This window comes from Aethina tumida, chromosome 1 (genome assembly GCF_024364675.1).
Source record: "Aethina tumida isolate Nest 87 chromosome 1, icAetTumi1.1, whole genome shotgun sequence".
NCBI classification, from domain to species: Eukaryota; Metazoa; Arthropoda; class Insecta; order Coleoptera; family Nitidulidae; genus Aethina; species Aethina tumida.
Window position 1 is genome coordinate 57,736,757 of NC_065435.1, and position 20,962 is coordinate 57,757,718.

General features: G+C 29.5%; 2 protein-coding genes across 3 annotated transcripts in view; one reads left to right on the plus strand and one right to left on the minus strand.

Annotated features, from left to right (window-relative positions):
* The window catches only part of LOC109609339 (uncharacterized), a 30,868-nt gene extending 20,704 nt beyond the window's left edge, over window positions 1-10,164 (plus strand). The window contains exon 3 of the mRNA XM_020025991.2: window positions 9,190-10,164. Within this exon, the coding sequence (XP_019881550.2) occupies window positions 9,190-9,758 (569 nt within the window). The 3' untranslated portion in view covers window positions 9,759-10,164. The remainder of the gene's footprint in view (window positions 1-9,189) is intronic.
* A 3,660-nt stretch (window positions 10,165-13,824) lies between these two features.
* Window positions 13,825-19,401, minus strand: LOC109609326 (1,5-anhydro-D-fructose reductase). Of its 2 annotated transcripts, none has more exons than XM_020025978.2 (6): window positions 19,178-19,401; window positions 17,452-17,593; window positions 15,449-15,675; window positions 14,274-14,521; window positions 13,968-14,219; window positions 13,825-13,908 (listed from the first exon to the last, which is right to left on the minus strand). In XM_020025978.2, exons 1-6 carry the CDS (start codon window positions 19,349-19,351, stop codon window positions 13,866-13,868), a joined length of 1,086 nt encoding a protein of 361 aa, XP_019881537.2. In that variant the 5' UTR covers window positions 19,352-19,401; the 3' UTR covers window positions 13,825-13,865. The 2 variants fall into 2 exon arrangements, with proteins under 2 accessions (XP_019881537.2, XP_019881538.2); XM_020025979.2 differs by lacking the exon at window positions 19,178-19,401 and adding an exon at window positions 18,633-18,808.
* Between the last annotated feature and the right edge of the window lie 1,561 nt (window positions 19,402-20,962).

Below are 20,962 nucleotides of genomic sequence, written 5' to 3' on the forward strand. Positions count from 1 at the left end.
ACATCTCTTATTAAATGTCATCAAAAGATTTTATATTTTATTTAAAATAATTATACTATTACAGTGATGGAATAAGTATGGAATATTATTTTATTTCTGGCCACTTGTACCTACAGTATTGGCAGAAAGTAGAGCTTTTTAAAATTTAAAAATAATGTTTGTCCTGGTTATTATGTTCAAAAAATGTATATCGAAATTTAACTTCCCTTTAGAAATTTAACAATTACATAGTTAAAAAATAAAAATAAATAAGTTTAATTTTACTAATGATTATTTCTTTTAGACTAGCAAAAAGTAGAGTAACTACTTTTATTACTACAAATAATTAGTATTATAATTAATTATACATTAATATATTGTACAATTCCCACCTTTCTTCACAGAAAGCAACAGGTGGTCAATAAAATTTGGATCCATATTTTGCCAGGTATCTTGCAGAACCGTGAATAAATATTGTTGATTACTATATTGTTATTCACTATCTCCCATAAGTTATCAGTGACGTTTAAATCGGGAAATTAACATGTCCAAATCATAACTTTAATTTTTTCCCTTAAAATATTATGAAGTGTGCTTCGGGTCATTATCTTGTTGAATTTAAAGTTTTAGTGGCATATTTTTATCTGAATGCGGTAACCTGTTGTTCCTCAATATTTCTTTATATATAAAACGAACCATAATAGCTTTTATTCAAAAGAGAGGAGCCAATCCGTGATTTTAATTCGAAAAATAAATATATTAACTCAGTTTACTTTGGTGTATACTGTAAGACTAAAAATTATTATGTATTTTGTACAGATTAGTGACATTTAGTAAAAAGTTGCTCTACTTTTGCCAGCTGAATATTTAGCTAACAGAATTATTTTTAATACAAGAAATATTCACCGGTATGTTTGTAAACAGTATTCTCATAATTGGTATCAATTATATTGGATTTGCATATACAATTTATATATTTTTAAAGTTGCTCTACTTTCCGCCCATAGTGTAAATTTGGTTGGTTTCAACGTAACGCCTAAACACGGTTACTTTTCACTTCAAATTAGGAAAAGATTTTGTGTAAATAATAAAATATATTTTATATACTGATTAAATTGGATAAAATTTTAATCAAATTTTCTTATAAAATGTCTATTTTGATTTTAAATTTGTGCTATTTCTCTGACCACGACTGTCTCAATAGAGAATAGTGTACAGAAAAAAATAAAAGTATATATCAAATACCTTGTTTAAAATTTTAGAATTCTATTAATTGATTGAAAACTTTTCTGTTAACGTGCATACTAAGAATAATGTACATATTCAAATTCACAATTTTTGGTGATACTGGTATTTCAATTACTCACTCCAGCAGTGAAAATGTATTGAAAAAGCAAATATATTTTTAAGATTCGATTTAGGAAAATAAAGTTCAGATTACTCCGGTTAATCCGGAAGGAACATTTCACAAAAACAAATAACATGCAATAACAACCAAAATTTCATATCCACTCGAATGTTAGTTGGACTTAGGTGTGGTACCATGTACATAAAAAATAAGTATTTTGCTAAAAATTTAAACAACAAATCGATTAAAAAATGCAAATCATATTTACTACGTTAAAAATATTAAAATATATATCAAAATAAATAAGCTTGAATACCGCATGTTAAGACAAACTTAAAAATATTACAAAATAATAATTTCATGATCGTACGTGCTGAAAACATATTATACTAACCGTGACAATAAATTACCTATAAAAATACGTAAAACTGAGAGAAAAAAAAAAATGCCAAAACATTTTTAGCCTGAACTATAATTTATTTATTTTTACCGGGTTTCTGCTTATTTAAATCCAAAAATATTTTGCACTGGACTTACATTGTTCCAATTAACGAAATTGATTTGGTCATTACATCTCTATTTATACCTAGAATCCTTGTGATCCACGGTAACGATTATATTAACGTGAAACCCAAAAATTTACACGCCAATATAAAATGTTCGGTGTAGTACATACATCATTTGAATTGCTCATTTTCAACGAACGCTTTTATCTTTTATTATACGAGTCCATGCCAAATTACAAAAAAAATAAAACAGGAGGGGTTATGAACTGGACAACGAACGATTTATTCGTTTTTAAAATATTCCAGGAAACCTCCAGTTTTTGTCGTTTAAATTGAATGATGTTAATAATGGTTCATTAAATTTGAATAAATTAATTGAATGTAATTGTTATGTAGAAATACAATGTGATATATTTAAATAACGGTTTTGTGCGAGAACTATGCAGATGGACAATGTGACCCAGTTTGTTTAATAGAAAATCGAAGAGCATTGACAATTTACTTCCAGAAATAAGACAGCTCATAAATTTTTCATCATTTATCAAAATCAATTTATTCGGAAATTGAAATAATAGTTTGCTTCATTGTTTGTAATTTAGTAAGAAAATTGAATGTTTGGAACGATGCAATCAAAATAATAAAAACCAAATTCTTAATTATTATTTTTTATTTACACAAGTATTTAATGTTTTCATGTCAATATTTACTATTTATTTAAGTACTAGTATATGGAACCATTTTTATAAAATAATTTAATGAAATAAATAAAAGTTAACAAATTTATTAGAAAATTTAAATTTGAAAGTAAATTTTTTATAATTTTAATCTCAATATGCTTCATATAAAATTTTATCGTCGGACTTCATATATTCCTTTATAGGACTTATCTATTTTTCTAAAATATTTTCAGTTTTCACTTCAGGTAGATGTTTTTATGGTGGAACCCTATAAATATTACCACATTTTGGAGTTCTATGTCAAATTCAGTACCATTTTCATTTTGAGAAAATGTGTCCCAGCAAATTTACGTTTTGAGTAATTAGCCATAATGAATGCAATTTATTAAAATATATTAATTGAATTGAATGGCAATGTTTAATAATAAATTGTTTTTTTTCTATTATTTTTGTCTACTTTAGTCAATCTAACTTCATTCTTTTAAAGATTTTAACTTAAATCGATCGAAATGAAATTGTAAGTGAGTGGGAGTTTACTGTTAGATAAGTCAATCGTTTCCCATATTACCAAAAAAGAGAAACTGGCCATGTGGTAGCTACGAAAAAATTTGTCTGAGTTCGAAAAACTTGAAAGAAAATCAATAACTGGATAATTTGAATATCAAAACAAAAAACAATCCTTATCGTGAGCTGAAATTAAAGTCAACCTGGAGGAAATGAGACTTAGTTCAAGAACGGTGAGTAAATGGTTAGTTGATGGGGGTTCGTTTCACCCCAGACATACACGAAAAACCCTGGTTTGTCCTAAAAATGTAAAAATCCATTTTGGCTTATTTAGGATTATATTCACTGGAATATGGAAGAATGGGAAAGAGAGTAGTTTTATTTAAGTGACAAGTCTAAATTCAATTTATAAAAAAAAGATGGTCCTGCTTATGTTAATCATCCCACAGGGACATAACTATCTTTTTATGGTATCTTACACTTTTTTCACCGTTTAAAAGGTATTGGAGGTCAAAATTTGAAGAATTTAACAAAAATTTCTTTTTTTCTTACTAAATTTTACAGCTTGTAGATAAGTAAACATTATAAAATGTCCAACATATTATATTTTTGTAGGAAATTAAACGCTCCACAAAAAAGGCATTCGAATCCCAATGCGTATTGATTTTAATAGTTTTTTAATTAACATAATATTTACTTATCTACGAGTTGTAAAATTTAGAAGTAAAAAAGAAATTTTTGTTAAATTCTTCAAACTTTGACCTCAGATATATCCTAAACGGTAAAAGTTATGAAAAACTTGTAATATATATTTTTTGCAGAGCGTTCAAGTAAATAAAAATTTTCTATACGATCAAATAATAACAATATTTGGATTTTGTCATAAGGGAGTGAAGAAAAAATAAAGAACTGGGATGAGGAGGACCTTCTTATTAAAATTAAGAGCTCATCTTTGGAGAGCATTTATTAAAGAGCATTTTATATAATAAGAATAGTTTTTATAATATTATATAAAACAACAATAGTAATTTTATTAAGTTTTATAATAATTATCACGTTAAAAACGAATATCCTATCAAGAAATAGTAATTCCAAAACATCGAAGAGGGTGTTTATAATTTCCTCTTACTTTTTTCGTCATTTTTTAAGTGTTTTAAATGTCTTAAAACCTTCTCATTTTATATGGAAAAAAATGAAAGAAGATGTGAGAAAGAGCTGTGTGTTATAAGTGTGCTTTTAAATTTTTCTAAATTAATTTTAAATATAATTATTGTTGTTAAATTTTGCTTCTCAGAAAAGTGATTTGCTTCAAGAATATCAGTATAGAATAAAATTCTGCATCGAATGGTGGTTATATTTGAAATAAGAAAGTTGGCATGTAAAGTAGGAAAAAAGTAACTGGAACCGGAAGTGACAGCATATCGGAAATATAGATAACATTTTGCTAGAGCAACAATTAAAATTTTGTCTTTCTCCATAAACTTTTAATGAATAAAAAATAATATTTCTATATTATACCTATATTTACCATGTTGAATTTACCGTTAATATTAAACGCTTTTGTTTATGTACTGTAATCTAAAATCAATCATAAATATTTCTGTCTGATATATAATATATTTTAGTTACTTATGTGAGGGCGTGTTTATACAGGTAGATTATATATTATAAATATTATTGTAGAACACGGGCGATTTACCTAAACGTGATAAATTAAAATTAATATTGGTACGTTAAATATCTGGTATTTGTAATAATCTGGTGTGCTCCTCAAAAATTTATAGCTAATAAAATTAGACACGTCTCAAAAACTAATTTATTAATGAAATATATATCGTGTAAATATTTACTAATTTCAAGCGTGTTATATTTACATAACTATTTTTTGCGAATTTTCTTTTCGTCTAAAATTAAAGTAAATATGTTAAATTTAGCCGAATAATGTTGGGAATTTCGGTTTTTGTTGGCATGGACACAATCGCGAACTTTATACGCTAATAAATGTGTTTCTATCCAAGAATGAATTATTTTGACAATTTTAATTAATTCAGCCAGAACTTCGCACAGTGATTCCCCCGACGGAGATAACACATCGTCATTTCGACTTATTATTTAAAAAAAAAAAAAATAAAACGAAGCTTTTCCTGCAAGATAAATATATAACGCTCGCACAAAAGTTCTGGACGGTTCGAACGATTAAACAAGGATTCGTTCTCCCGTGATGAATTCTCATTGAAGTTCATCACACGTGAGGTAACACATAAATTTGTAACATACCCAATGTCAAATAACAATTGCGCATTAGTCTGCGGTTTCTTTTGTTCCAACACAAATAAACGAAAACCGTTGTGTATGCCATCGGTGATTATTTTCTTTGCTTTACTATGTACTAAAACCTTTTTTTTAATTACTCGATGTGTTTAAAACAGACCGTGTTGATTTTCTTCGGAATCTGGGTTTAAAATAAAGTACGTTTATGTTGGTGGCGTATATTTAGATTATATTTTGTTTTATAATTAGTCGCTTAATTAGTTATTTTTGTACTATTGTGTTTTGATGTATTTCAGTTTATACAAGGGGATATGGTATGTACGGATTTGATGTAATATCCGAAAACGATAAGACAAAGAAGGTATACAGTTTGATGTTCGATGTAATAAAACCAAAAAGCCAGACCAAAAATGCACTGTTGTACATATAAATAAAAATAAAAAATCAACTGCTGTTGACAACATTTGTTTGGCATGAATGACATGATTCGCGCTGAAACTTAACGCAAAATTTTTCTAGATAGACTTGCTTTGTGTGATTTGTTTTTGAAGGAAGTTTTTTTTTAATAAAACATCATTGCATTTTGGGTCAGTTATTTTGAAACTAATCATTAATCTGTTTTGTTATTTTAAATGTTAACAGTCCTGATGCCTCGTAATGTGTTTTGGCATGGGAACTAATTTCAATAAACTTCTATTTTTATTTTTCTTGCTGATACGCATGGCAAGAACTATTTGTTTTGAAATTAAATAACAATTAACCATGACTTAATTACACCGCAACTATTTAAATATCTATTTTCGTGCTGGGGAATGTTTTAAACTTATTTTAAACTAACACTTGTGGTTGGTACTAACATGTTTATATCTGTGATATTACCTTTATTTTACATATATTTTTCAATATACTTTTAATTATTCACATTACAAACATTTTAAAACCTTAATTAAGATGTTTGATTTTTAAAATTGGTGTATTTATACACGAAAACATTAAAAAAGTATTTTAAAAGTGTTACACATGTTATTTAATTTACTGTTAATGTTTTGTGGAGTTGGTTATAGTATTTCATTTTCATTGAAGTTTTCATTTTTCCTCTTGTTTATGGCTTTTTGTAAACATTTATTCTTTTGGTTTTACTCTTGGCTGCTCCATAAATATAGAGTTTCTAATTTACCATTTTGATTCAGTTATTCTATTTAATAAAAACCCATTTTCACATGTTATTTAATTTATTGGTAATGTTTTGTGGTATTTATTACATTAATATCACTTTTCCTTTTATTTAAGACTTCTGGTAAAATTTTGTTCTTTTGGTCTTACTCCTAGCTGCTTTATAAAGATACAGTGTCTAATTTATCATTTTAATTCAGTTTTCCTATGTAAAAAAGCCCATTTTCAGTCACAGTTCCATTTAGGAACTGGAACTAGAAAAGAGCAAAAACATTTAATGTATGTTCTTAATTTACTCGACAAAGAAATCTACGTATTTTTCATGGAAGAAAGAATAACACTATCAAGTTTCTGATCCTATAAAATACATTGATCAGTCGGAAATAATAACTAAAAATGAGATTATTATTGTACTCTTTGAAAATCTGTTAAGAGCATTAAATTCAGATTTGTTCTTGATTAGACCAAGAGAAGTTCATATTCAGTGGTTCAATTTTAATATTTGTTGGGTACTCTCTTTATAAGGACAAAACATGATTTTGATGTATGCTTGTCGATCAGTTTTTATATGCCTTTTTTGTACAATTTGTGCTTCACTTTTAACGTGTTTGGAAGAACGTTTCATTGATTTCCGTGAAGGCGTGCAAATTTTAATAATCATTTGATACATGTCAAATTATTGCCTCTGTTAAACCTTAGTCTGTCTGGTTTTGTTGGACAACATGGTCGAAATGTTCAGGGAGACCTCTAGTAATAAACCGCTGTCTTAAAACTTTAGATTTACGGAATTTCCGTGCAATTTCCAACCAGAGATTTACAGGAGAAGGAAGGCATCTTATCATGCAGTTTTTACTACAAAATCTGGTCTTCAAACTTTTTTCTTACCCAGTTTGTGCTTCCTTGCAACGTCGTCCTCAAATTTTGTTGTTGTGTAGAGAACATCAGCTTTGGGATGTTGGATGGAATGTGCCCGTTTTCAGTGATGACCTCTGATTTTGTTAGGCCATGCTCTCAGTTGGGTGTATCATACGACTTTGTAAAAAAGATGAAAATCAAAATATTTTGTTGGGAAGCCTGGGTATCCTAATTGATGTTATAGTTAGGAGTATTACTTTAAATACAAATTTGATCCAGCAATACACTCAGGTTATTGTGGAAAAAAACAGCCTTGCTTTAGAACCCTCCAAAATCTAGTTTTTTAACAGGACAAAGTCCGACCTCATATTGTGAGTGTTACATTGGAGTGTTTCCAACATTCCGATGTAAATATGTAGCCATAGCCAACAAGATCTCCGGACTTATCACCGATTGCACACGTGTGAGGCATCATAAACAGGAGTATTCGAAATTCTGCTCTCTCTTCATATACATTATAGAATTTCCAGCATCAAGTAAGTGTGAGATCAATGAGGTACCGATGGACCACCTCATTAGATCAATAGTAAAGCAAATCAATGAGTGGAAGTCCCACACGTTATTAGTCTAAAAAATGATATTATTCAATATTTTTGTCCGAATTTTTAAACAATTATTATATAAACTCTGTACTAAATCAATGAAATCTGGTTACTGGATATATCTAAATAGATTTTATTTTATAAGTCAATTTTTCCAAGGAATTTGAACTTGATTGAATTTGAATTTTTTGATGATTTTGCTAACAATTGAATTTTCTGAGATTTTAGGTACGTTTTTTCTAAAATTCATAATCTGTTTGGTAATTTTGAAATTTGTTATGCTGTATTTAACTGAAATTTTCTAAAATTCAATCAATCTGAGTTTTGTTGGAATTGGAGATAAACTACTTTTATCCTAATACGATTCCCTATTTTCTATACACAATAAAATTTATTGTTTAAACTCCATCAAGAATTATTGTTTCCTGTGATACTTTTAAAGTGCAAAGCTTGAAGGTGAAAGCTTACTGGCATATTTGGTAATAAATCATAGTTATTTATCAATATATGTCATATCATATTTTGTTTGGAGAACACAATTTTTATTTTATAGTTTAAGACAATATACAGAGTGTTTCATAATTTATCCGAAATTTTTTAACGAGATATGCACTTCTAAATAATAATAATAAAATAACAATAGAAAACGAGATAAAAAAATGTTAAAGTTTGTAACAAACCTTACTCTACAAAAACTGTTCATAGTTTTTTCTATTGACCTGCAAGCAAATTTGGGCCCGTCTTATTCAATTTTGTTGCACTAGTTCCAAGGTTCCTTCTTGCTGCTGTTCCCGGACACGCAGATTATAGGCAGCCGTTGTGATCTGTTCGCATAATTCATCGATATTTTGTATATCGTACGGTTTACTTCGGTTTCAAACAACAAAAAACCAGATAAAAATTGTTTGGGTTACAATAATTGAAAATATTAAGAAGTAAACACTGCATAAAAAAGTATGAAAACAAGGTTAGTTACAAACTGTAACATTTTTATCTCGTTTTCTGTCGGACTTAGAATTTTTTTAAAAATCGACTTATTCAGAAGTGCATATCTGGTTAAAAAATTTCGTGTAAGTTATGAAACGCCCTGTATAGGAAATTGAAATAAATAAACAATAGTTTAAAGCAAATTATATTGTTTCACTTAGAAAAAAATATATATTACACATATCCTCAAACATTGATTTATACACATACACCTACATTGTTTTTACCGAATAATTGTAAAATCTGAAACAAAAGAATAAAATTTGCATGCCTCTTTTCTTTTGCAGTTGGCACGCCAGCCGCAGAGTCAGCCACGCCAACAATAATTCTCCTGCCATACGGAAGAATGCTGTTGGTCGACAGATCCGTGTTCGCTCAACTGCACACGGACCAACCGGGCCTGGATTTCTTCGAATTGAGTGCCGACTTGATCCGCGCCCAACGTCACCAGACCGGCAGCACTCCCAGCATCCTGGACTCGGACACGACCAGCAAAGGTCTGTCGCCGATTTCCCTCGGACTGTCGCCGCCTGCCTACGAGGACATATTCGGCGACAAGTCCAGGTCCGATCTTCCGCCCTCCTACAGTGAGCTGAGTCTCATGTTCAGGAATTACAATAGACAGATCCATTGTGAGAGCATCGAGATGTGTAGTTTGAACGAACGAGGTTTGGTTGGCAACAGTGATGAAATTAGTGATACGGATGTAAATAATGATAATAATATTAATAAAGAATTGGATGAAGGTGGCGGAGTGGGTATAGACATCGAGAGCAGTCCATCCACATCGAATCTGGAATGTCCGGAGGACAGATCCAGTCGAGAGAATCAATACAATAAAGAGAGCATTATGTAAGCTGTTATCAACTTGTTATTTAGTAAGGTGTAAGTCTCATTGTTTATACATAAAGATAACAAAAAAACGCTTTAATTTGGGATAGGTGAGGTTTCACTAAATTAAAAAAAAAACATGACCTATTGCTGGACGCAATCCGTCTAATGTTCTAATTTAATTTTAATCTCTGTTGAACTGTAAAGAACTATTCCAAGCTACTAAAAAGTATTGTTGTATTTCTGAAATGCACTTTCAATATGCATTGTAAATAAAATTAGTTTTTCGATTCCTTAAATTTTATCATAGCAATGTACGAACTCCAAGTGACCTAACATTTTCAGTGTAGTTTTAAAATTATCATTCTTACTTTGCAATAGTAATTCTATTTTTTCGCAAAGTCAGTAAGAATCATAATGCTTTAAAACTGTTGGACTGAAACGTGTAAAACTGTTTTTTAATCCAAGTTTACATGAAATTGCATATCTGTAGTTTTTACCATTGGATAAAGAAACAATTTTACATGCATTCACGATCTTGTTACAATATTTCATAAACTATTAGTAGATATATGTTATTTAGAAGAAATCGTCCTTCATTCGAACGTGTCTTATAGAATTCTTTTGTAGAATTTTTTATATTTGTTATTAAACTGGTCATTTGACCACGCTTAAATCTCCTATTGAATCGCATATCATAGACTCTATAAATCTCCTATTTTAATAAATTAAAATTAAATAAAAAAAAAAACATGCTAATTACGTCAATTAGAATATTAAGAACAATAATATGGTTATATTAAATAACATTAATATATTATCGAACACCAATATACAATGAATATTTTGTCTTGTAATATAAGTGATACTTTAAATAAGTGAATAAAACAATTTTATATAAAATGCTTTTTATTTACATAAATCTAATTTAGAAATACATAATAGTTTCAGAATATACATCAAAGTAAAATTTAGGTACGGAAATAATTATTTCCTTATTGTGAACAACATAACTGAATACTTGGACATGGCTGATGTTTGTTTAAATTCTTTGCTAGAACAGGTAAGTAAGCAATAAATCGTTTATTGCATGTTCAAAAGTTAAGCTAAGGATATTAAACTATGAATTAAAATTTAATTGTACTTATATATGCGGATCAAAAAGTCTTTGAACCGCCTGAATTATTATTACTAATAGTTTCCATTATGCATGATGTCTCCCTTAAGATTCAGACGGATCAAATGCTTTTTTAACTGTATAGGCAGTGATTATTTTATTAATTTTTGTGAAATTCGATACGAAAAGATGTCTGTATGTAGTTAATTGATTACAGCCGTGCTTTCACGAGAATTTGTCAAAATTTGTTCGAATAATTATGTCGACATGTGTACATAAATTAATTATTTTAGATGAAAGGTTTTCGTTCATGAAGACCATGACAACTCTTATATTTGACCCATGAGTATTAGCATAAATGATTAGAATAATCAAGATTCCATGTTCTCTGGACGAAATAATGAGACTTTTCACAAATGAAAGTAGAATTGGACCACTCAATAATAATTGTCGAGTTCGCATCTGGGCGAGATGAGGTTCCATAGTCGAAGAGTTCGAGAATTTTATCAATTTCAGTTCCACTATGATATGGGGATATATGGTGGGCAAAAGGTAGGGCTATTTCTGACCCTGAAAAATTAGTTCCTAGACATCCTTAAAAATGCTCTCCAAAGATGAGTTCTTAATTTTAATAGGAAGATCTCCTTCATTTCAGTTTTTCATTTTTTCTTCAGTTCCATATAGCAAAATCCATATTTCGTACAAAAAATTTCTACATTGAAAATTGAACGCTCTACAAAAAAAGTATGTTAAATTTTTTTCATAACTCTCTTAACCTTTAGAAGACATCGGAGATTAAAGAATTTAACAAAAAATTATTTTATATTTCTAAAATTTATAACTCGTAGATAAATAAATATTATAAAATGTACGACATATATCTTTGTAGAAAGTTAAACGCTGTACAAAAAGGTCTGTTGTGGTTAATCGATTACTCTAACCATGTAGAAGATATTCGCATTCGAATCCCAATGCATATCGATTTTAATAGTTTTTTAATAAATATTTATTCATTTAAGTCATGAATTTTGGGATAATTCATCTATTTCAGAAAAAGTTTTTTATTTAAGTAATATCATATCAATATATCAAAAGAAAAGAAAAGAAGTAAATATATTAAAACTCAGCTGTCAATTATTTGGTTATAGTTATATACAAGAAGATACAAGTCACGACCTCCAAAAACTACGTATGCATTGTAGAAATACGAAGAAACGTAGAAATAAAAAATAAAACACATGTCGTTAGTATGAAAAGTTATGAATATAGAACTAGCAATATTTCAAACTAAATTCTCAAATTCCCCAGATAAATTTATTCTTTCATTTATAAATTTTGTGGAAAAAAAATTGAGTTACATTTTAAATAAATCCGTTGAAAATATTAAATCACAATACTAAATTGTTATATAAGAAAAATTATGAAACGCAAATATTGTTAAAAAATTTATTAATAATTTCAAAATTCATGACATACAAGGATAAATTTAAAATATTTGTTAAAAAAACTATTAAAATACAAATTGGAATTCAAATGGGAATATCTTCTAAATTGTTAGAGTAATCGGTTAACCACAACAGACTTTTTTTGTACAGCGTTTAATTTCCTACAAAGATATATGTTGCGCATTTTATAATATTCACTTTTCTATGTGTTACAAAATTTAGAAGTAAAAAAGAAATGTTTGTAAAATTCTTAAAACATTGATCTCCGATGTCTTCTAAACGAAAAGAGTTATGAAAAAGTTGTATGGTACCTTTTTTGTAGAACGTTAAATTCTAAAAGAAAATATAAATAGAAATTTTCTGTACCATCAAGTAATGAAGAGACATGGATTTTGCCAAATAGGACTGAAGAAAAAATGGAAACCTGATTTGAGGAGGACCTTTCTGCTAAAATTAAAAACTCATTTTTGAAGGTATCTGGGAACCAATTTTTCAGTGTTGCAACTCAAAAAAATAGTGAATTTTTTTGGCTCACCCACATATATATTATATGTTAATGGCCGCACAGAATTGTACATATGTCAAGGTACGTTGACTGATCCGATATACGTAATAAACATTGTTAATGGTATACTACCAAATTTTCAAGCTGCTATCGGCAAGAACTTCGACTTTGTTGATGATAATGACTGACCACATCTCTCAAGAATTGTGTTCGAACAGTTCGGAACGTTGGCTGTTGAGACTTCCACCGAGGCCCCTTGACCTAAATCCTATCGAGCATGCATAAAGCGACTTTCGAACCATCAACCTAATACTCTTTCAGAGCTTCGACCTATGACATGGGTCAATATATAGAAGAATTGAATAACGGCAATAGGAGGCACGCGAAAGAGGTGTTAAGCAGTCATCCATGGCCATGAAGGACATACTAAATATTATGTAGGTAGAAATTTGATCAAAAATAAAAATTGTTGATTTAAATCTCGTATATTTTTACTAAATAAATTTTATATTTCTTTTTTCACAACAACTTTTAATTAAAAATTCTAAAAGATAAAATAACCAAGTCCTTAATTTATGAACATGAGCTTTTTAATCATCAGGATAACAGCAGTAGTATTTGTATTTGGAGTTAAATTAACTAATTCTGTTATACGTGTTTCTAATTCTTAATTATCAGTCTCAATTTCGTTAATTAGAAAAAAATACCCTTAACAAATGACAAAATGTAATTTAGTAGCATAAATTACTGGACTAATTAATTAAGACACGAGTTCAACACCGAAGGTGTAATGGATGCAATGGGGGTATAAAAAAATAATTGGTTCATTATTTCAATTCACAATATCCAATTGCATTCTTGCATCGGTCATTAATTAGATTAGATGTAATAATATCAAGGGAGGTATAATTCAATTTTCCGCTTTAATGGAAAACCAATTTCAATCACACCAATTTCTCTCTGTCCAGTAACTATCGAACGGACCTTCCCTATAAGTAAAACTGGAACTGAATAAAAACCAGTATAAAAGAAATATATTTATTCGTAATTCACACGTTAACATTTTCATTTTTCACCGGCGAAAGGGTACTCCGGATGGTTCTTAATTCTGAAAAACGCATTAAAATAAGTTATAAACGTACAAATATAAAAATATTCCCAGCTTACCCTTTGAAAGCTGTGAAATCTAAAATTCTGGCCTTCTTGTCCAAAGCATTCAGTTCGGACATGTCTTGGTCATCCAAAGTGAAATCAAATATGTCGATATTCTGTTTCAATCTTTTAGGATTTGTGCTCTTTGGAATAGCTACAATTCCTCTCTGGTGCAAATGTCTCAGCAGAACCTGAGCTTCGGACCTGTTGTGCTTTTTGGCGATCTTGCTAACAACCGGATTGCCTAAGACGTCGGGTACATTTGCTCTAAAAATCAACAGAAATTTCACATACAGTTGATACAAAGCTAAGTTTACATACTCATGTCCGAATTGTGACAGGAACTTGCCCAAACCAGGCGATCCCAACGGCGAGTAAGCGGTGACAACGATATTGTTCTTCTTGCAAAAATCAACCAGTTCGTTTTGCTGGTTGTAGGCGTGACACTCGATTTGCAAATTACTGGGTTTAATCCTCGAATTGTTCAGGATTCTTTGAATCTGGGTTTTGTTGAAATTGGAGATGCCAATTGATCTGGTACGACCTTTGTCCTGTTGCTCTTCCATTTTCTATACGCAACGAAATTGATTAGTTATTATATAGTTTCAACCCCGCCGATATTACTTTTTTTCCGTCACACAAGCTAGTTTTTAAACACAACGCTAAGGCTGAAAGTTGATCAATATTTCAGTATTTGGGTCACAGAATGCGGACAAGTTTGGCAAGAATGTTATTACGATGTTGGATGTAATAAATTCTAGGGAATGATTAAAACTGCAATTTTATTCAATTTCAAATTGATGCATCTTAAAGTAATATAAACGAAGAGCAATTTATGATCTAGTATTTATTTAATTTAAAGGGATAAATCACATTGAGAGACCATTATTAAGAAACTTAATTACTAGAAGTAACCAATGTAATCCTACAAATAATATAATAAAAAAAACACTATCTTTCTTACATATGTATAAAAAATAGCATTTAAAAGACATAAAAAGTATGAATTTATTATTTATTTTTGTCTACCAATATTTCAGGATTTGATACCTGTCCAATTTAAATTAGATAATTTGTGTATGCTGAACACGATAATATGTTTTTTCTCATTTAGATAGCGGTATATTTATGTTTTTCAAGTTATGACATACTTAAACCAAAATGAAAGTAGTTGTGATGTAAAAAAAATAAAAGGGAAAGCTTTCTATTTTTCTGGCTGAAACGCACTGTAATATAAGCAAATAATAGATCTAAATATTATTCCAATAAAAGAACATAAATGCTAGAAAAAACATAATCTGTTAGGAACTTATCTCCCTTAAACTAACGAAGTAAATTCCGTTTCGCCGTCGTATTTCCGAGATAACAACCATAGTAACGTTGTTCGCACCCTATACAGTGAGTCTACATGCAAGCAATTTCAGCACTTTATTGCCCATATTTAACCCGAGATATGCCCTAATACATTTTTAACGACGCAATAAACCAGGTATTACCTTCCATATGGCCACATGATCGGTGTTCAGGTCCAGATCTATAGAACCGTCAGCTGTATGAGGATGCAAATTGCCTTCCACATATTTAAAGGCGAACGGTGTGTGCACCAAGTACAGGTCGACGTAATCGAGCTGAAGATCCGACAGGGATTTGTTTAAGAAGAGCTCAACGTGTTCCGGACGCATCCCCGGGGGCGGAAGCTTAGTCACGATAAATAAGTCGCTTCCTGAAATAAGTACGTAGGTTTAATTATTAAGGTTCCACGTTTAATGGAAAATCAGCTCTTTCAAAAGTAATGAATAGCAGCTGACATCAGCTTTGTGATGATGATGAGGAAGATTTATCGTGACCTATATTTTATTTAATCATAAGTTACATATATTTTCTTAAATATAGGGACATTGTGATATTAAATTAATAATTTGTAGTTTTCTAAAATGTGAAAGTACGTATTTAAAATTAAGAAATCGTCATCAAAATTTTAATGATTAACATAATTATATAAAAATTAACTTTTATTTAGAAATTAATTATGGATAATTTTTATTAAATATACAATATGTTTTTAAAATAGATGGTCAAATTTTGGGAGCAGGTAGAACACGTCTAATAATGAAGAAATTCTAATTAAATTAAGTCTTTTCTGAAGAAAATAAAGGTCAAATTTATATTTTTCAATATTGTTCTTTTCTCATATTTCCAAAACATTGCACAATTTAGAAGAATAAAGGTATTCTTGATTAATGTTCATTATGACACCTGTTCTTTGAGAATGTTTGAAAAAAGTGAATTCCATACAATGAAACATTAAGTAGGTATGATAAGATTATATTTAGCATTGTATTTATATTTGTATTTGCTGTTTGCAATTGTATGTATAAGAAGCAGGTAGATAACACTAAAACAGTGTACACAATTCTGTATATCTTGATATATTATTAATTCTGGACGAATATTATGATAGCACATGTGCTTCTGTAAGATAATATGTAGAAAAATATCTTAAGAGAATATATAACCATATACATTTTCACTGAGTGACATTTACGTGAAACAGGCACATTAGGAACTAAAATACAGATAAATGAAGACCAAGAATAATTGCAAATGAAGAAAATATCTCGCATTTAGTTGACGTAAGTTCAACTATTAATTTGTCACTACAAACGAATATATCGCATTCGGTAGTTTGGAGAATTGTAAAAGAATTACATCTTTAACATTATCATTATCGACAAGCCCAAGATCTTTTAGAAAGATATCTACTGTTAAGCTTGCAATTTTGTCAATGGCTCCGTTATCCAAGAAAAATTACATATTACCAAATTTCATTTAAAATAAATAGTAGGCTATACTTTTCTTCCTCGTAATTTTACTGGAGAAAGATATCTTAGTGGACAGAAGACTTGATCTTTGGTGTATACATGAAGGTGCCCTTTCCCATTTTCGACGACAATATCGTCAATAGGTCTCCAATTTTCCAAATCGGTTTGGCTGTGACGTTACCATAAATTGACTTACAAGGTCCCCAGACCTGAATCTGTAGATTTTACAGTGAAAGAGAGGATCTATTCCAGTAAATGAGAGAACAATCATATAAAAAACTAAAATTTGGAGAGTTTTTGAAATGTGAACGAAATTTATTTTACTAAATTAATAAAAAGAAATGGTAAATGATATGCTTTAACTTTCTTAAATATTAAAACTGAAATCTGTTGAAATAATCAAAATTAAATTGTGTAAAGAATATGAAAAGCTTAATATTTTTAAAAATTATTCAAAAGTATCAGAAACAAATAATTATAGAATTTTACTTCATGAAAAAAATTTGTAAACAAAAATTATTTAGATTTTCTTGATTGTTATAACTGTTGACTGAATTCGAATTTTGACCACCTATTTTAGAAATATCTTATATATTAATTAAGGTTTTGGCTACGTTAAAATAATATGAACCTATATTGTGCGTTAAGATTTTCAAGTCAGGAATGTCAGTACGTACTGTTAACTTTGCCGGAGCTGATCCACCGGTTTAACACTCTTCCGATAACCTTTTCGTTTTCGTAAGCTGCCGCTGTGTCTATGTGTCTGTATCCAGCCTCCAGAGCTAATTCCACCGCCTTTTCTAGCTCATCGTCGTTAGCCTGAAACACGAAAATTACGTTTTCACCTCGTTAATGTGCAGACGAACTTTTTAATTTCAATCATTATTAATTGCTACAGATAATTGCCTAATTATAGCTACAATTGCCCCTTACATTAAATGAAAATAACATTACTCAAGTTTATCCACGATGACTACGTCGATTTGGGCTCGATTATTTAATTGGCAACATTAAAATTATTAAGTATTCTGCACTTGGAAAATGTATTTGTCTCTAATAATAACCACAATGGGCCAACATCAAAACATAATTAAAATTTACTAATTAAAGTTCATTAAAAAAATAATTTCATTATCAATGAATAATTGATTAGGTGAATTGATGGCCTGCGGTTTGTTTATTTATTTAATTTCATGAGTCACTGACCTTTTGAAGATAAATGATTGAGTGATTTGTCTTACTTGCCAAGTTCCAGATCCAATAGCAGGAATATTTACACTGCCATTTTCAATAACTAAAATTGATTTCCAAAGAGATAAATATATAGTCGGAAACTAACGGAAACTTGTTCCTTGTGAGGTTCATAATGCAGTATTTATAAGTACATGTAATTCATTTCATTCATCATACGTGATTACACAGTAGGTCAAATATTTAAATAAATATTTATGTTTGAATGATTTTTTTCTCCAGTTTATTTACACAGAAAAATTAAATATTTATTAGGAAAGTTTAAATGTCGAATTAATGTTTATTTCATTTATGAAAAATTATACAACACTTATTATACAATATAATAAATAATAATAATAGATATAAATAAAACTAAAAAATGTTTTATTATGATATCGATATATCTTAACATTTTTTGAACATACGTGGAAGATATTATTACTTACAAATTTAGAAAAGTAAATATAATTAAATTATTAAATATTTATTTTGACACATTACCATTGTAAATGAAAATAGACTACAGTAGATACATTTCTTAATTCTTAATTCTAAAAATGTGTCCAAGGCGAATATTAATTAACATAATTAATAAAATACAAAATTAGATATAATGTATACAGACCTGCCAAGTACCGTAACCAAGAGAAGGAATTTTTATGTCCCCATTTAAAGTAAACTTGGGAACCTGTGGTGGTTCATCGGCCTTATTGAAACACACGTTAAGAACCAAACACAAGCCCAAAACTAAAGGCAAATTCATTCTGTCTAATGGACGAGTTCTTCGTGCTCGTCAATAGAACAGGACTGAGTTATTAACAACTTCTGGGTTAATATTTATACAAGAGTCGAGGAAAAATATCAAAGCATTATTCTTAACCTTGTTTGAATGTTGCGCAACGTAATTTCTTTGTTATTGATGAATATTCATAAGCGTGTAAAAATAAATAATTAAGCAAACAAAGAATTATTGCCAATTTAATTATCAGACTAGCATAATCAGCATTCGTACCGTGGAGGTCAGTGATGCTGGCGAAGTTTTCGAAAGATTGTACACTCGAAAAACGGAATGTTTGTCCACAAACTATAATTCGTTTGTTTGTAAACAACTGTAACCAGTACTGCTATAAATTACTGTGTATTACTAAAACTACGTTATCTACAACTTACCTGCCAGGTTCCATAACCTATTGCGGGTATTTTAACGTCTCCATCCAAGTTAAAAAATCCTGCCATCGTAGCTCTAGCACTGACGAACCGTTTACTATTAACAACCGATCGATTTGCAACACTATGCGCACAATACGAAACAACTTTAGACAATAATGTGATCGATTTAAACATTACACGGTGTGCAATTTATCGTGTAAATAAGTTTACGTACAATGAGACGGTTGTTCGTTGGTTGACACACTGCGGTGCAGCGATAGCGGCAAAGTCTAGATAACAGTGAAGAGAAAGCTGGAGTTGGTACCCTTGACCTTCAATTCCCTCACTTAACCTTGGGTTCCCCGGAAAATACTGCGGTCTGGCTTAAGCATCGTCATCGGTGCATGAATGTTACCATTTGTTGTTTTTCATTATAAAATTATTACGTTCGATTCGTATCAATAACCAGATTCGATTCGTACCATGAAAGTTAAGGTAATTTTAAAAATAATTGTGAACAAGTAGACTTGGTTCTTTTATAAATAAACTGAACTGTGGTCTTGGCTATGGTTGAAATTCATTTGAAGGAATGGTTAAAATATAGAAGAGAAAATTCAGTTTTAAACATATGTGTTCCATTTTCAAATAATTGTAATGTATTTCTAAAAAATTATATCTGTGGAAGATAGAATTAGTGCACTAAGGTAATATTTTTAAAAAAGAATATCTATATTAATACTTATTCATAATTTACCGGAAACTTATGGTATACTTAAATTTAATGGAAATCCCGATTACTCAATTAAAAATCTATTGATGAAATGACTCTTTTAATACTAGAAAGTCAAAGAATTAACCAATTACTCATTCAAATCTAACAGAAACCTTTAAAATTATACCTCTTTTGATGGAATTTTTAAAAATAAAACAATAGGTATAACTAATAACGTTAAAAACACCATTTAAAATTTTACAATTTACAATTTTCTGATTTCTATTTAATTTATTTCATAATTTAACTACAGATAAAGCACAAAGTAAATTGACCTAGTTCTCTTTTTTATTAAATTCTCAAGTTAATTTTATTTATTATACATATAAATACATACACTTATATGAACATATCTAATTACAAAATATAAATGTAATAATTTTTAAGACGTTTTAATAAATGGATATTCTGGATGTTCTGTAAACCTGAAAAAAATTAGTAGTAAAATATATAGTAAACGATATTAAACAATTATCCTTTAAATGTTGAAAAGTCAAGTACTCTTTCATCTTTATTTAAGGCTTTCAAATCTTTCATATCTTGTTTAAAGTCAAATATATCAAAATTCTCAGCAATTCTCTTGGGATTTACACTTTTAGGAATAACCACAAGGTCTCTTTGTATTAAGAACCTCAGTAGTACTTGGGCAGGTGACTTATCGTGTTTCTTAGCAATTTTTACAACGATGTCGTCTTCCAAAAGTTTGGGAATAATCCAATTATTACAACCACGATTTAATCGTTTAATTACCCTTACTTATTGGCGAACTAGGGGGCTTTGTCTAAACCAGGTAATCCCAGGGGAGAATAAACAGTCACAACAATATCGTGTTTCTTGCAGAATTCTACCAATTCGTTTTATTGGAAGTAAGCGTGACACTCAATTTGTAAGTTACTGGGTTTAATTTTAGCATTCTCAACAACTCTTTTAAATTACGTTATGTTACAGTTGGACAATCCTGTAGATCTTGCTAAACCTTTTCGTTGGGCTTCTACAATTGTCCAAACCACAGTTAATCAGACATTTAAATAAAT

Coding starts and splice junctions, on each gene's coding strand:
- LOC109609326 (XM_020025978.2), bottom strand. CDS start 19,351: ATGTTTAAATCGATCACATTATTGTCTAAAGTTGTTTCGTATTGTGCG. Junction 17,594..19,177: donor TAGGTTATGGAACCTGGCAG/GTAAGTTGTAGA, acceptor TTCGTGTTTCAG/GCTAACGACGATGAGCTAGA. Junction 14,522..15,448: donor ATCATGTGGCCATATGGAAG/GTAATACCTGGT, acceptor CGTTGCGTATAG/AAAATGGAAGAGCAACAGGA.